We start from the raw sequence: 18,072 nt of genomic DNA on the forward strand, positions 1-18,072 counted from the left end.
ATTGTTAAAGATCGAGTTATATCACTTAATTCAAACTTTGCTCCAAGTTGATACGATACATGCCAACATAAAATGGTATATTATTTTTGAAATTAACTAAATAAGTGTTTACATTTTGAATGTACCTACAAACAGCATAACGTTTAATATTATGGGCTTTGGGTATATTATTGTCTATTTTCTATAAGTAATAATTTTATCATCTTAATATCCAAACATAAATAATCTTTATCAATACACTTTGAAACTACAATTTTATAATTTCACTACAAATATAAAATTGATTTCCAGAATAAACCTAAAGTAAAACATGTTTTGAAATTGTTGCTACAAAATATGTTAATGTTTTTTTCCATTGTAAAAATAATCCAATTATGTTAAAGTAAAGCATGAAAAGTTTAAACTTTTTAAAACCGTATGATTTTAACTTAAGTCGTTAGACATAATTCAGATTAAAATGTAAAATGTGGATAATTTATATTTAAAGTAAAATATTTTGATTAAAAATTAATTTCTTTAATTAAATTATTTGTTGCAAGATACACTCAAAGGATCACAGTCTGCTGAAATAGAATTTTAGTTATTTCCGACAAAATTATCCTTCTACCCTTTAAAAGGTTACATTAGTATATCATTAAACAATAACTACAATTTCTTCTTACTGTTATTTGGCTCCTTTAGGAACAATAAAATAATTATTGAAAGAGGACGTTTAAATTTGTTCATAGGTATTCGTATTTCATTTCAATTAAAATGTACAATTATGAATATCGTAAATTAAAATGAAGTCTTCTAAATTAGTAATAATTTAAGTACATTGATTACACAATATTATCATATTATGACAATAAAAATAAAAGTTGGGAAAAAGTAAAATAAAATAAAGTAAGACATTCTTTGTTCGCTTAGATTATTTCGATAGAAATATATAATATTGTATTATTATTTTAAAGTAATAATGAATCAAGTATTTAGATTATTATCGAGTGAATTTATGATTAGTATCATGTGTAAGGATTTTTATAATTCGTAAAAAATTCAATAATATTGGAAATTTGATAATGTAGCTATTTAAACATAATAAACTCAATGACTATGCTTGAGACTAGCCAGACTAGGTCTTCATATTCTATTTTGAAATTCCTAGTTTTTTTGAAAAGCGTTTTTAACAAAACCAGTTTTAAAAAATCGATTTATTTTGTTAGATGTAACGCAAAAATTCATTACTGGAGATACATACATAAAATGATCAAAAGATGTCTATTTGCCAATTTCACAGAAGTGATAAATTATTTTGACATAGTTCCTCATAAGTTTTTTTAATAGCTGTTAAAAAATATTTAAAAAATATTTTTTTTATATAACCATTGAAGTTCAAATGTTGACAAAATTCATGAAATTACGATAATTATTAATTAATGAAGCAAATTATTTTTTAGGTATTTAAAATTTATAAAATGTTAAAATTGTATAGCTAAGGAAGAAAATATAAAACAAAGTTTCTCATAATGAGTTATTATTGAACGCAAAAAAACCTAAAAAATATATTAGAAAATAGAAACAGATTTTTTTAAATATATATTTTGAATTCAAATGTTGGCAAAGTTTTATATTTAAACAAAGGATAGCAATACATTTTATTAACTTTTTTGGGAATATTATTCGTGAATGCTTGAAACGTTTAATACCTAGTACAATAGTACTAAACAACAGTAGTATAGTATAGTATTATAGCACACAAAATGAAATTTTCAAATGGATTTTTTTTGGAAAAAATTAATTCAACTTACTGGATTACAAATGCCTAATAGATACTCTAATAGTACTATAATAGCAAAATAAATTATTTTAATTGGGATAATATCATAAAATATACCTAGAAATATAAGCCGACTGACACAGAATTGTATTTTATACTATACAATGTTTTTTATCATAAAATTAAAATTGAACACATACATTACAGTGACCTACGCAACATTTATTGTACCGCAAAGTGGCACCCACTTGCTCGTCTTTCTTATTTTGATTTAATAATGAAAATTTAATAAATATGATATAAATTTACAATAATATAGTCTTGTACATTTTTTTATTATGGTGATATCACAAAATTATTTCACTACAATTTGGTATTTTTTTTTTAAATGTTGAAATAATTTTTAGAGTTTGTAATATAGTCTATTGTATGATAATTTTCTGGTTTTATTTTTATTATTAATAATAAAAGTTGTATAACAATGTCAGTTTTTTCGTTACCAAAAGTTTGTGGTGGATTGGAATGTATTCTCATCAATGTTACAACAAGTTTATTTAAATTTTTAGTCGTAAAATTTTTTCATATGCGAATTTTTATGAGTGAATAATCAGACAGTTATGTGAACGTTGTATACATCTGAAATGTTTTTACAGGCGCCACAATCGACTAGTATAATATTATTATCTTTATTAAATTAAGAAAAACGCAATATGTTATGATTAGACACTTGACAACATTTATTATAAAACAAATAGAACATAAACCAACATTATAACATTATAAATGAAAATTTCAGAAAAAAATCTAAATTTCCTAATTAATAAATACAGTTGTGCAATGTATCAACGTTTTAAATTTTAAATGTATACATAATACCTAACAATTAGACATATGCAATTATAAAACAAAATAAGTTTATAACAGTACCTATGCCCAACAGAATATGATTTGATACTTTGAATACTTATAAAAAAAAATTTTTAACTTGTAAATTAGATGTTACTATAGATGGCATTTTGTCTATAACCCTGATTAAGTATTAATTAACTAAATAGTATGCCACTTACTTAATACAGTGTTTTAAATTAAAATTAATCTGAGATATCAAATTGAATTTTTCACACATAGTTTTAAATATTTGTACCCTGCTTTATGTTATAATGTTTTTTGTTTCATTTTTTAAAAAAATGTTTTAATAATATATTATAAGTTTGCTCATTTTGTACATTTAATGTATGTATGAGGTATATGAATAAACATGAATATGCATATAATTTTAATACCTTCTAAAATACCTACGTGTATAATATAGCATTTAATGTATGTTTGTAAAACGTATAAAATGTTATGATATTTTATCCCATGTTGTTATTAAACTTCAAAAAAGAAATTATTTTTCATTATTTCATTGTTTTTCAATAAAATTAATTAATTTAATGGTTGAAAAATTTTTTGTAAATAAATTGAATAAAGAAAATATTTATTAATTATATTAGGTATAATGTTATTTTATCGAATGAAAAATAATGTGTTATTTTATAAGTAAGTACCTTAACAAGTACAAACGTATCAAATAATGAAAAATATATACAATAACATTGTATTAAAACAGCGGTTCTCATACTTTTTTGTTCGCGGAGCCCTCATGTTCCTAAAAAAAAATTGCGGAGCCCCCAAAATTCAGAAATGTCTATTTGAGAGTTTGAGACAACAATAATTCATAGAAAATGATGTTGGTTACAAACAAATATGCGGATTTATAAATAGTTTACAGTTTTAAACTTTAAAATAATACATATTGGTACAGTCCAAATAATATTGAATACAAGTATAAAAATTAAAAATGTAAGTAAGAAATATAATAATAATTTAATAATTTGAATTTTATTAATACAGATGATATATGGGAGCCACGGAGCCCCTAGATTACTCTCACGGAGCCCCAGGGCTCCGCGGAACACAGTTTGAGAACTGCTGTATTAAAATATTCAACATAATATTTTGTAAGGCAAAATACTAAATCTAAAATCTGGTCTGCAATGACTCGAAATTGAGTTTATAATATACAATTTAAACATCAATATAAACTGGTATGAATTACAATTAGTTCATCATTTAATAGGATAATATTATTTAATATAGGTATTATATTTATACTATATTATATAATTATTATTTTGCTTTAATAATTATTATTAAGACATTATTAGTGCATACTAGGATCAGCAAGTCATGTGTTTCTGTGCCTTTTGACTTACGCATTCTTAAAATATTGTAAATGTAAACTACACATTTTTTAACTCAGTTATCCAAGTAAATTATAACCAATCACAAAGCACAATAACAATTATTTGTATGTAACCGATATCAACAATTTATATGAAAAGAAAAAATATAGTTCTTGTAAGTCAACTTTATTCAACATATTTGATTTGTTGAAAAGTAAAAAGTCGTTTTTGAAACTTTGAATTTTGTTGAATATATTGATGATAATTTTATGAAAATCGAAAAGTGTGAATTTGCATAATATGGGTCATCGGTTTTAAGTCTTGGATTTTGAATAGAATATATCATATTTATTAATTATAGCTGATCACTAAAGGTGTTTCACATGAAAAATTAAGTAATGACAGTGGATTTACCCTATCTTAAACTACGAATGAATTAAACACGTGTGTAATTGTTGTGGTTTTAACAAAATATATGTCTCAAATTGTATCCGATTATAATATCTCTTCTATTTTCTGCAAGCATTGGTAACCCTTTCATAACACACGTATTGAGTTATATTAATATATATTGTGTTATCTTAATAATATTTTTGTTTAAACATATTTTTCATTATTATTATTATTATTATTATTATTATTGTTTTTTTTTTAAATATTTTTTTAACCCGTGCACTTGTGATACAATTTTATGCACAAGTGCTCAATGTATAATAAAAAAAACATGCTCATTTGTTTTAGAAACCATTCAGCAAGAACACTTTAACTAGTGCTTTAATTATTTATATTTCATATCAAGTAACATAATAATATTTAATGTATAGTATATATATTATACTCCCAACTTTAGTATGTTTACTGAGAAAATCTCAAGGCCACTATTTATAATTTAATCGTATAGATATGACTATATATTTTGAAATATATATAAAAGCTACCTTTTTAAAAAAAATATATCAAATAAAATAATAAAAATGTTTTTATGATTGGTAAAACTTATTAGAATTGGTTTAGTTCAAGAAAACATTGTAAATTTAAATATAGTATATTTCATAAAGGTAAAAATTTGCAAAATTAATAGAAAACAGGAATTGGCAGCAGATAATTTTTTTATATGTCTTTTTTTACGTGGAGCAAAATATAAACCTCTTAGTGCATCAAATATAAGTTTATTTACCACTTGAGGCGTAAACAAGTTCTTCACTCAAAGTCATAACTTGAAAACTTTGAACAATTTAATATTTACTCAGTTTTTACAGTTAATGTTTCTTCGCCTTATTTTTCTTTAACTTAGACATTTTTTGGGTCAACATAAACGTGGTGTATAAGTTTATTTCATTCTTATTTAGTTTAATCCTAGTATTTAATATCGGTCCAATTATTACTTAAACAATATTCGAGTAACAGTTCAATGTAAACAAACTTTTGATATATATATTAACGAATTGTATTATAGTTAGGTGCATTATTCAACTACAATTTGTTTTCATACATTTATTATTAGAATTCTGCAATACTATTGTTTATTTTAGGTGTATTAATAATTGAGTTTTGAATTTATTACTAACTATAAATATTTTAAATAGTTATTTAGTTATTGGTGTGAAGTAAGTTTAATGAGACATCCAAATAATTTATGATTTTAACTTGATTTAAAGTATTTGCTGGTCTCTCTGAAGCATGATTTATTCTCTTAGAATAAAGTGCATAGGTATCTACATTTTTTAACGATTTCGTTTTTTTTTTTTTTTTGATACCATAGTACCATACAATATATCATATAAAATGACTATTTCAATAATTATGTGTTATAGAAGAGGGTATACAAGTACTATACTACAGATGTATTTATTCTCTAAGTTCACTTTTGGATATTTTACATATGAGCTTTACATGGAGTAATTTTTGGTTTTATATTCCACATATTTAATATAAGAGAAGCTGCAAGATATTAAACCTTGGTGTGATGTCCTCTTAAACTATGTTCTACTTTATATTAAATATTTAATCGGTCGGTTCATCTGGGCAAGTTAATATAACTAGTGATTCCGTTGATTAATATTGTTTGATTCCTTTCCAAGTAAAGGTATCACATCCCAAATTAAATTAATTAATTTTGGATGCTGAGTAACCTGAGTAACTAACAATTTATAATGACATGTACATCAAATCAAATGGTATTAGATTCATTTTAAAATTTTTTTTTATAATCAATCAATTTTTTAAGCTATAATACTAATTATATTGACTAGATGAACAAATCTATTGAATGCATTCAATGCGATTCTAAAATTCAATTCAATTATAAATTTGTGATGAAATTTGAAAAACTACACTTAAATTACTTTTAGTTGAAAAACTACGAATATTGTATTACAATAACATTTTGTTCTTATTATAAATATATTGTGTATAGCTCATGTTCTGATTTTTAAGTAGTTCTGTGGGTATACAGATTAAAAATATTTTCATATAATTATCTAAGATTATTTTATTTTATACTATTTATTAAAATATTAAATTGTGGAACTAGTCTATTGATATAGATTTGTAAATAAATAAACCATACTCGTAAACGATATATATAATAATAAGTCATTGAATTTGTTATAATATTGTAAGCCAAATGTTCATAGATTTCTGAAAGTTGATAATTTAAAACTAATAATCATGTTGGAGTAGGTATGTATATTACGAACGTCGTACATAGATTATTTCATTGTTTGACCAGCAAATTATTTTAAAAATTAACACTTACATAACGGCAACTTACCATGTATTATGTGATCTTAAAGAATATAATATCATTCATTTATAAACAAGTGTATGGCTATGTATCACAATTTATCTTTTTGTATTTTAAATGATCAATGAGTATTATTCTAATTTCGAATGGTTTCTAAATTTAATTTACTGAATACATATTTTTGTAGAAGTATCTACTATTTAATAATATTATTACCAATCTATTTTACATCAAAATATTCACTAATTGATAAATATTAATTAAAAAACTATGCTACATACTGAATCGTGTACCTACAAATTTAAATGTGGAAATAACAGCAAAATAATTAATTGATAAGCTTAAACAAGTTAATATAATATGTATTTCAAAACATATTAACTTGAATACCTAGGTAAAAAAAAAACTACTCAAATGCACTAAGGATTATTTTAATGAGAGGTCACAAGTGTAATAGGGATATATTTTATATTTTAGTAATTCAATATGAATACATTTATATTTTATATATTATTGATCAATAATAGAACAGTTTTTTGAAAAAATGTCTAAAAATAAATCATGTTTTAGATACTGAGTGAAGCAAAAGTATTGGTGTTGCAGAAATGGTTTGTTTTCAAACAAATACATTTATCTATAAACACTTTTTACGAGCAAAAGGAATGCAATACGCGTATAGTATTTAAACTTTATAGTACCTATACCTACCTCAATGATTCAGAAATATTATCTAGGTAGTACTTTGGAAAGCTCATTTAACAATATTTTTCATTAGTTTCTCTACCCATGAAGAAAATCTACGTTAAAATTGTTTTGAACAAATGTTATCAGGATAAGTTTAACCGAACCCTGCTTAAAATCGTTTTTCAATAGTTTAACCATTGATTTCAAATTTAATTTCGTAACACGCTATTATTGTATAACACATCCATCCTCCTTATTGGCCTAACATAAACAGCAATATCGGCTGTTATTATTATGAAATGTTTTCAATTATTGATCTTCGTGAATTCTCCACTCGATTTATTCTAAATGTATTCCCAGGAGATAAAAACAATCAAGTATACCTAACGTATAAAATAAGTGGACCTCTAAAGGATTTGTATATGGATAACTAATGGGTTAGAAGACATACCCACATTAATATGCATCATTACGAGTAACTAACATATTATAAGTAAGTCACTCTGAATTATACAGAAAGAGTCAATTATAATATTCTGTTCAAAACTACATTCGAACAACTAATAGGAATTTCGCCGAAAATTATTTTAAGTTTACATACGATTGAAATTTGTTATGTTTCTCATTTGAAATTAAGAAGAGGTTATAAATTCCTCTTTGGTAGTAATTATAATATATATACTAGCTGATCCCGTGCACATTGTTGCCCTTTAAAAATTCCGACTCTATATGAGACTCGATGGTGATAATGCGAGCAGTATATTATGCCTACCTTCTGTAGATTGCGGACCCCGATTGATGAGTACTTTATATAAATAATATGTTTTATTTTAATTTTGATTTCGGACAAGCCGATGAGCGGCTATAAGCGCAACTCAGTCACCTTAGTAGGCAATATACGCAACATTCAATTGCATGCATGCTTATACCTGTTCTACCCGATGAACTACTGCAGGCAACCAATAAAAAAAAAAATGCCAATCTCTGCAAAATATATTTATATTTCTCCTATAACCAATAGCAACCGTATATAAACAATTAATAATTCCCTCGTAAATCTTAAAATCCCTGTTTGAGCAACTCCCCTGACCGATAGGTCCTATCGGGTCCTACTGTGAATCTAAACATCCAAGGCGTCACCCAAACGTATACAAGAAAAATCATTCAAATCGGCCCAGCCATTTCAGAGGATTTCAGTGACATACACAAGTACAGTATAATTAAATATATAAATATAATATAATAAATCTATAATTTAATTTATAATATTGGTAACTAATAGTTTGGAAAAAAATAGCTCAATTAAAATCTAAAAGACAATAAATAATTTACTATCGTAACATTTTTTTTATGAACTATTTATGAACATCGTGTAGGTAACACATTTTAGAGAAATCAAAAATCATAAAAAATATTTTTTGTATAAATTACTTTTATATTTCAATATACTTAAATAATAATATTGTACTATTTAACAATTTTGAAATGAGCATATTTTATTCAATTCAGCTCCCTATATACTTAGCTAGGTAGTGTATTGCAATTGTTCAATTAACTTGAAATAACTTATTGTCGCAAGTTGGAAATAATTTGTTATATTTGTAACATATTATTTTATATTTTTTCTAAACATTTTTCATTAAAATGTGAAAAATTATTAATTAGTTCATACCATATTATTTTGAATAGTATTAAGATCAGAATTGCCAATTAAATTATACATTAATAAGAAATCTACTATCTACTTCGCTTATAGGAATATTTATTTTAGATATTAAAAATGTAAATAATAATATAATCATAGGAGCATCTGTGCAATAAGTAAAATTATTTTGAATGCTTGAATTTTTTATTTTTTTTATAGTATAACTTTTAAACAAGCAGAAACAGCAAACTAATCGAGTGAAAGGGCTGTATACTTCTTTAATAACTGCTTAACTGCTTTACTCATATCAGTGAAATCAAATAAGTATGTTTAATTTAAAATGGAAACATACAAGTAATATAATAAATGTCAATGAATGTGGTTCAATACAAAATATTCAGTATTGTTAACATTAACAAAATGTTCTCAACAAATTTTTTAAAATTATAAATTGTTTTTAGATTATTCTCATCCTTTTTAAAATATTATCTATTACCTATCTATGAACTTAAAATACCTAATATAACCACTCTATTTATCGTAACAAAAATTTTGACCAGCTATACCTACCAACATTAACATTATATTTTGTTTATAAACTTAGTATTAAAAGTCAAGGATTTCTGTTGTAATTAAAATTGTGATTCTTATAAAACTTAATATTGCAACCATTGTAGTACGCTAAATTGCTTGCACTAATAATAATACTTTAATAATAATAATTATAGTACAGTGTTCAATTATTTTTGTATAATAAATACCTACCTAAGACTATTTTTTTAGTTTTGAAATATCTTACCTTCGCTCACGTAAACATTGACCGTGTCAGGTTCAGTGTACGGCGCTGTGCATGTGTAATTTCCCAAAGCTGACGGAGATGCCCCTCGGATAAATAACCTACTCTGAATGGTATTGTCAGGTTGTATGACTTCCGTAGTTACCATTATAGGACCTGGATCATCTTTCTTGTTATTTTGAGTATTATATATAGGAATTCCATTATGAACCCAAACGACATTCCTTGTTGACGAGGATCCCTTGAAAAAAAAAACAATAATAACAATATATTATAGCAATGGCCGTTGAGATAATAGATTATTATGAACAATATGATCAGAAATTTTTCAAAAAATATTCCTACGTATTATATTTTAAGTGCTGATACTATCAGTCATAACTAAATAAATAGTTATGAGATCACAAAAAACAGTTATTGACAGTTTTGCACACCAACCTACCCGGCCACAACCCCACTAGTCTACACACAAAACCATTGCTTGCAGTTCTCTGCGACGTTTCATTGGTCGGCAAGGCTAATAGAATATGTCTTATAGAAGTTGAGAACTAGGCGATAGATGAGGCACTCGTGGCCAGGGTGGTATGAGTAACACAAAGTAGCGATCATACCTATTTTTTTAGTTATATGGTATTAATGTCATTGTTATAATATTTTAGTTTTCAATAATTGGAAACAAATTTATACTTTAATGACTTATGAGTTATGAATCTATATACTAATTTAATACATGTATGAAGAAAACACATTTGTTTGTAAGATAATCAGAAAAGTAGGATGTAATATTAAACACTTTTTATTCAATTGCATACAATATTTCACTTGTTAATTGTGTAATGATTTCAAATTTAATAGTTCACTAGATCCATGGGGTCTATAATCATATTGAAATGATTTCTTGCTGAGCTCTCAAAGTACTTTGTTTCGTAATGACTACAGTTTTAATTTAAAACTTAAATAATCTACTAAAGCACATTTTTGAGTGTAATCAGTCTGAATACTTGGATACAGTTTTACTGTATGGAATTCACATACTACTTACGACGCCTAAAAGAAAGAGTAAAACGTAGGTTTTTTCGAATCTCTGATTTTTATTAAGTGTTTCACATGTAGCTCATAACTATATCCACATAAATTGTGGATATCCATGACTCAAACTCTCTGGTCGATAGCAGGGAAACGTTAGAATTTAAATTCCTTCTTGAATTAATTGGAAAAGGTAGTTCTTCTTACCTACTACCACTATTGAATTCTAAAGTTACTCAAAGACACACCAGATTACAAACTCCATTCTTTATTTTAACTTACACTAGTAACTATCTATCCGACGAACCAATGAGGCGTCTTATATTAAATATTAATGAAAAATATGGTAAACCTACTTTTTGTATTACCTTAAACTTGAGAGTATTGTAGTTGTTTTTCTATAATGTATTATGTTGAAAATAATTAAATTATAATAATAATTTATATTGTAAATTTGTAACAAAATTTTAAAAAGTCTAAGTGAAGGTGCTATAAATAAATTATATGATGTGCTTATAAATAGAGCCAAGCGCAGAGTCTTCGCACAAATTGGTATAGTATTCGTAATGATATATCATTTAATTAATATTTAGCTCAATATCCATTACATTTATCTACTCAATGACGAGATATTCTCAAAACCTGTTCTTCCTACAACAGAGTCAGTTTTTTTTATGAATTGAAGTCTCCGAATCCGTGTCATTCGTTGTAAATAATTGTTGAATAATTATTTATAATTTATTATCATGTCTTAGTTGTTTCACTGTTTGTTATTATAATTCTTAGTGTAGTATAACTGACACTTAATATGATATTTGTATAAAATATTTACGAATTATTTTTTATTTTTTTTATTTTGTTTTTATTAGGATGTGCCTACTGCAACATATGCCATTATGTGTGGCCGTGGGGGTATTACGGTAGAGGTTTTTTGAATATTTTTAGTAGGTCAGTATGTTGGCAGGGTTGAAATACGTGTTTGTGTATGTGTGGCAAAAATATGTTGCTAAAAACCCGGGTGGTCACACATCCGGCATTTAGCAACTCCAGCCGGTAAGTACACTCTGAAGGTTTCCGCAGATTGAGAGCACACCTCACTCACCAAGCCACTTACAGATTAAGAATTCGAATACCTACTATAAGTTTGTAGTTAAACAAAAATATCATAGTTATAGCTGGAAATATACTTGAACAAATAACTATGTTTTTGCGAATTTTTAACTATTTATTAAACTATCTACCAACATATTGGTACTACAAATGCATAGGTATACTTATAAATACTACAAACTTATTTTACATTATTAAATCTTTTCACGGAGTTAAATACGACACATTATTATGTTTGATTATCAACATGAGTGCACATGTTTCACGTTCTGAGAATAGTTCACAGTAAGTATTATTAACGGTTCATTGGATAATCTTTGGTACGGAGAACTCGTCGGACAAGAATGTAGTAAAAGTTTTTTTGAAGTTTTAAGAAATATTTTGTGTTTAGAATGATTACGCATCGTGCACATCATTGATGAAACTATTGATACTGCTTTGATATGATATTGTGTTGTGTATATGATAATATTGACCGGCCTTTTTTGTCATTTGTTAGTTAGGTATAATATATTGTATTTATTTTGTACTTATTATTAAACATTTAGGTCAAGAAGATGATTTTTTACTAAACATTATACTTATCAGTAACCCTATTTTAAGTAGTTATGAAATTAGGATAGGAAAACAAAAAAAAATTTGACATTTGAAAAACCAAGGTAATATTAAGAAGAATTGTAAGATTTGATTTCATATTTTAAATATTTTTACCATTGATAAAAGCAACACATATTTATATGACTAGAAAATATTTTATTGCGTTTAAGTGTATAAATATTTTTACAATTTCACTCATCTTGAAAAAGTAAAACATTTTAAATCGAATCAAACAATCGTTTAAGTACAATAAAAATACTCAACAATATAATGCAATTGTAGTGCAAAAAAAGACAAAAAAAAGAATACGGAATGTTTTTATATTTTTTACAACAACAGTTCAAACGTTTTAATAGTATGTGTTATTTGTAAACTTTTATTATTTGAAACTTTAAATTTACTACAGAAATTGTAAAATATTTTCGAAAAAGACGAAGACTGCAATTTTTGTGTTTGGTATTTTGTTATATTACTTTGAGCGTTTTAAATAGTTTAAGCCTATATTGACACGTGATACATAAAACTAAAGAATAAACCACTATCATTTGAACAATATTGTATTAATATTTATGATGTATTTTTTTAGATTTTTTTTATAACGGTGAATTGATTAATAATTTGATGATCAGACTATATATCGTTTTTGCCAATTATGTACAATAACTCTACTAGCGCCTAACCATACATCTCATATAAATGTCGGCAGTTAATTGATAGAATAATTCTTAAATTTGTGTCCGCACTATTATAGCGTTCAAACATGTCCGTACAGAATATTGTGTATTCGTATATAGATTTATGGATATCTTATACATATCTTATAAGTGTGATGACATGTGCAACTTTCAAATTTTCACTGAAAAGGAAAATTTGAACAAAAAATAATTAAAGTGTGTGATACCGTCGTTAGTTTGATAACAAATGAATTATAATTAATACTTATCATGCATTTATAAATACATTAATAGCCAGGTACCTTTAGCCTTCAAATAACGACAATTATTACCATTTGATAAATTATGTACTAAATAACTGGTTATTGGTTAACCATAATATGCCTATTATAAATTAATTTAGCTAAACATAATATTTTATTTTTGAATATTGAATAAAAAAATGAAAATAAAAATCCATATTGTTTTTTGTTGTTAAGCAACCGAAATCATGATAAATTGGTTGCTTATTTCTTCTAAAATATCCCATAAATAAGTAATTGTATACCTTTAATAATATGTATATGTATGAGAACATATACTACCTTCACATAAAATACTTATTGTGCTAAAAGTATAAAATATATATAATGATTTATTTGTATGAAACTATGCAGTGCATATTATACTTGAAGTAAAACCCCAATTTGTATCAAACAGAATAAAACGGTTATGTATAAATCCTACTTCTTAACCATATATTAGATATATATTAATTAATTGGAACTCGAAATGTCAAACAGTGTGTATTTTTAGTAAAAAGGTTTCGTTAAATAACTATTGGTCCTTCAATAGAAAAACATCATCACATACAAAAGCATACTTAAATTTTGTCTTGTTGTCCTGGAAGTACTTTTAGTAGTTTTAAAAATGCGTGGTACATTTTTTGCGAAAATTAAATTATTAAAATGTATGCTTTTGTCTGTTATCATTCCTTGACATCCAACACTTGCAAAAATAAAACAATAGTTTGCATATATAGTTCTACTACAGGTATATCCACGCTAAAAGTTAAAATTTAATTTTAATCATCAGCATCTACCTAATCCTATTAAAAGGCTGCATTACGACGTGTTTACCGTCAATGGAACATTCTGGAAATTCCATAGCTCATTAAAGTCATTTGATATTGTAACTTATACCCGCCTACAGATTTCGATTTTAGGCACCTACTACAAAATCGTGTAAGAACGTATTGGTATAACAATAAAGTGGCACTAATAATATTATTAAGCCGGTCGTACACGACCCCTGAACTCAGCAAATAACCGTCAATCGAGAAGCTTTACGAATCAAGTAGGAGAAGTTTAATCGTCAAATATGGCGACTATTTTTACTCACTGAGCCATTTGTCGTTTCCCATCGGTTGTTGATAAATCCACGATGTTCGGCAAGTGTACGAGTCGTGTAGGGGAGACATAATTATCAAGTCAAAATACTCGGCAAACATACGTGATTACGATGCTCGCCAAGTACACAAGTCGTCTGGGACCGGCTTTATATAATATTCGTCACTCATATTGAAATGAAAGAGGGTAAGTAGATGTCACTTTACTGTACAATAGGTTACAAGTGCGTCACAGTAATGAAGGGTGTTTTTCAATGGTGAATTCAACGACATGAAATCATTGTACACGAAAAACGATATTGAGCGAAGACGGTCAGTCAGTTAATAATATTACTTAGTTATTACTTGATGGTGTTATCGTGATTAAAGTAATTTTTTAACTATTATTAGTACTACAGTAGTAGCTACTTTAATAATGTAAAAAAAAAAATACCTTTAAAAAGTCATTGGGTGTATGAAATTTAATAATATAGGTACTCTAAAAGTTTCAAATAGGTACCCACGAATAATATTTGTAAACTACAACAATATTACTTAAATCATTAATATTGGATATTTAATAACATATAATCTTGTCAAAATTTGAACATGAAATAAATATTTAAAAAAAACTGTATTTTATATATTTTTCTAGATTTTTTTGGTTACAGAATTATGTAGTTATTGCACTACTTGTGTGCAACTATGTTTTTAATTTTTAATCCATAGTTATATAAGTTGAACATTTCATAAATATTTAAGTATGAAATAATTTGTACATTTTCAATTTGATACATTGTGTCAAAATTTGACTGTGTTGACTGAGTTTAAATGCTTATAAAAAAAATTCGAAAAATGTATTTTTAATATTTTTCAACTGATATTGTAATAGGAGCCTTTCACAGGAGCCTTGTATTCAATTTTCAAGATTTTTGAATCCAACAAATAAAATTGTATTGACATTTATAGAAAAAAAACTTAGAGAATCGAAAATTGAAAATGTTTGCAAAACAAGTCGAACTGTTGAAACTCAAAACGAGTCAAAATATTTTGAAAATGTTATCAAGTATATGAATTGATACAACAAACAAATTGTGTAAATTTCAAGTGTCTACAAATATTTATATTTGAGTTACAACAAAATAAGAAAATCGCTACATGAGAAATTAAGTGAATATCATATGTGAAAATTTCAATTTAAAACGCTCATAAAAATTTAATTTGACTTTTCAATTTTTTTTTTTTTAATAATATGAGGAATCTTGTATTCATTTTTTAAAAACTTTTAAAGTTCTAACTCAAAATAATATTTCAAATTTTCATGATTTTTAAAAATGTTGTGAACATTTTAAATTCAAAACTCATTTTTTTTTCATTTTCATAAAAAAACTTACGAAGAATCTTGTATATCACATTTTAAAGTTTTTTAACGGAGTGAACAGTTTTTTTATCGACATTGTTAAAACAAAACTAACAATAATTGATAATTAATATGCCTATAAAAAGTTCAACAAGAGTCGAAATATTTTGACAATTTTGTGAAGCATTAAAATGTGGATATAAACATTCAGTGAAAATTTCATTGATCTACTTTTTTTTTAAAGTTACACCAAAAACCAAAATCGATTTTGGTGAAAACCGGTTTTCCGTAAAATTTCACATTTTTCCTTAATTTTTTGTTTGTTTTTCCTGCTGCTTTTGAAAACTATTTGGAAATTCTTTACTTTTGACCCCCCCCCCCAATGTTAAACTAGATTTTCTTTTCTACCAGAAAAGATGATGTTGAAGAAAATTGAAGCATGTTTATATACTGCCCAAAAAAGTGATGACAACAACAAAAACAAAAAAAAAACTCTCCACTCAGAATCTTAAAATAAATGAGGATATCAATTATTTTAAAAATATTGAGAAAAACTGGAAATTACAAGTACATTCAAAGTTTAAAAACCACTACATAACCATAACCTTAACTAAAACGTTTATAATAGATATGCAAATAAAAACATGTAAAATGTTTTCTAACAGGAAAATAAACAATACGAGCTGAAAATATTTAAATTGTCAGTTAATAAGTTGGTTAATGTTTGCAAGTTAAACGGACACAGGTGTCGAACATTTAAAAGCTTAGTGGAACTCTGGGCTACTGAAACAGAAAACATTTTGAACAATTATGTTTGTCCTAGTTTATACCCTGCGTCCCAACCTATATTATGCAAATCATTATTTTGAATTACATAATATTATATTTTTTTATATAAATTGTATCCACTAATCATTTTCTAAATTTGTTTAGTATATCATGAATTCATGATGTAAGTATTTTAGCTCAGGGTAGATGAATATGTCACGAGAACAGTAATATATATATATATTAATATATTATAGAACAATTTGAAAGATTCCAACAAAACTCAAAATGCGTATTCATAATATATTGGATGTATTGAACCTTTTTATAATGAAGTAATACATACCGGGAACTACGAACCTATATTAATCAAGTTTTGTATTCGGTTATAGGTACTGAATTATTTGTATGCACTCATATAAGCATTTCGTTAAAGGCAGTATCTACAGTACTATACCTACATACGTATATACTATCTCTCAATATACCTAAACATAGTTATGGTTTATTTAGTTATGGTGTTTTCAACTATTTAAATTTTAATAATTTTTTTTTATATAGTACACAGCAATTACTTCCAAAACTCTCATAAAAAGTACACATTTCTATAAATTGTTACAGAGAACCACCAATCTCTTTAAAAATGCAAATTTGTGTGTCCTATCAAATACCTTTTTTCACCACGTTACTGCAGGCTATGATGAAAAGCGTTACGCTGATTGCCGATCCTTGTCGTACGCCATTTTGGACTATAGTATATGTATATTATATAAGTATAAATTCTACGAAATATTTAAAACCAAGAAGCATTTCAAGTCTTTAAGTCGTTGAAGCACTTGTATTAAAACAGTAATTACCTATAACAAAGCATATCCATGTGATGAAATATTCTCATTTTCAGCGATTTTTTGGGTGTAATAACATTCGTTAAAAATCACAAAAATTAACATAATTAAAAAAAATCAAAAATAAGTTCTGTCATTGAATAAGTAAGAACACTTTAAAAACGCAATAGCTAACAAAATAAAACTATTGTTGTAAAAATAATACAACTATATTGAAATATTTTGAAAATAAAGGTATGTGTAAATATAATAATTATATGTAATTAATGAATCCCACTTTTTGTTGTACTCGTATATTTGTTTGAGATGATTATTTGTAGGAACATCGGAATAAGCTATTTTCTTTCATACAATATAAATGTACAAAAAAAAATCCTTTACTTAAAAAAAAAACAGTACAACGCCTCTCATAAGCAACATACTTTTCGTTTAACGTATAATTAATTTAATAAACACATTGTCTGGAAA

General features: G+C 25.7%; 1 protein-coding gene across 1 annotated transcript in view; it reads right to left on the bottom strand.

Annotated features, from left to right (window-relative positions):
- The window catches only part of LOC111041751 (hemicentin-1-like), a 181,349-nt gene that overhangs the window by 20,097 nt on the left and 143,180 nt on the right, over positions 1-18,072 (bottom strand). Inside the window, exon 6 of the mRNA XM_022326151.1 lies at positions 9,862-10,099. Coding sequence (XP_022181843.1) covers positions 9,862-10,099 — 238 coding nt within the window. The remainder of the gene's footprint in view (positions 1-9,861; positions 10,100-18,072) is intronic.

This window comes from Myzus persicae, unplaced genomic scaffold (assembly GCF_001856785.1).
Source record: "Myzus persicae strain clone G006 unplaced genomic scaffold, MPER_G0061.0, whole genome shotgun sequence".
NCBI classification, from domain to species: Eukaryota; Metazoa; Arthropoda; class Insecta; order Hemiptera; family Aphididae; genus Myzus; species Myzus persicae.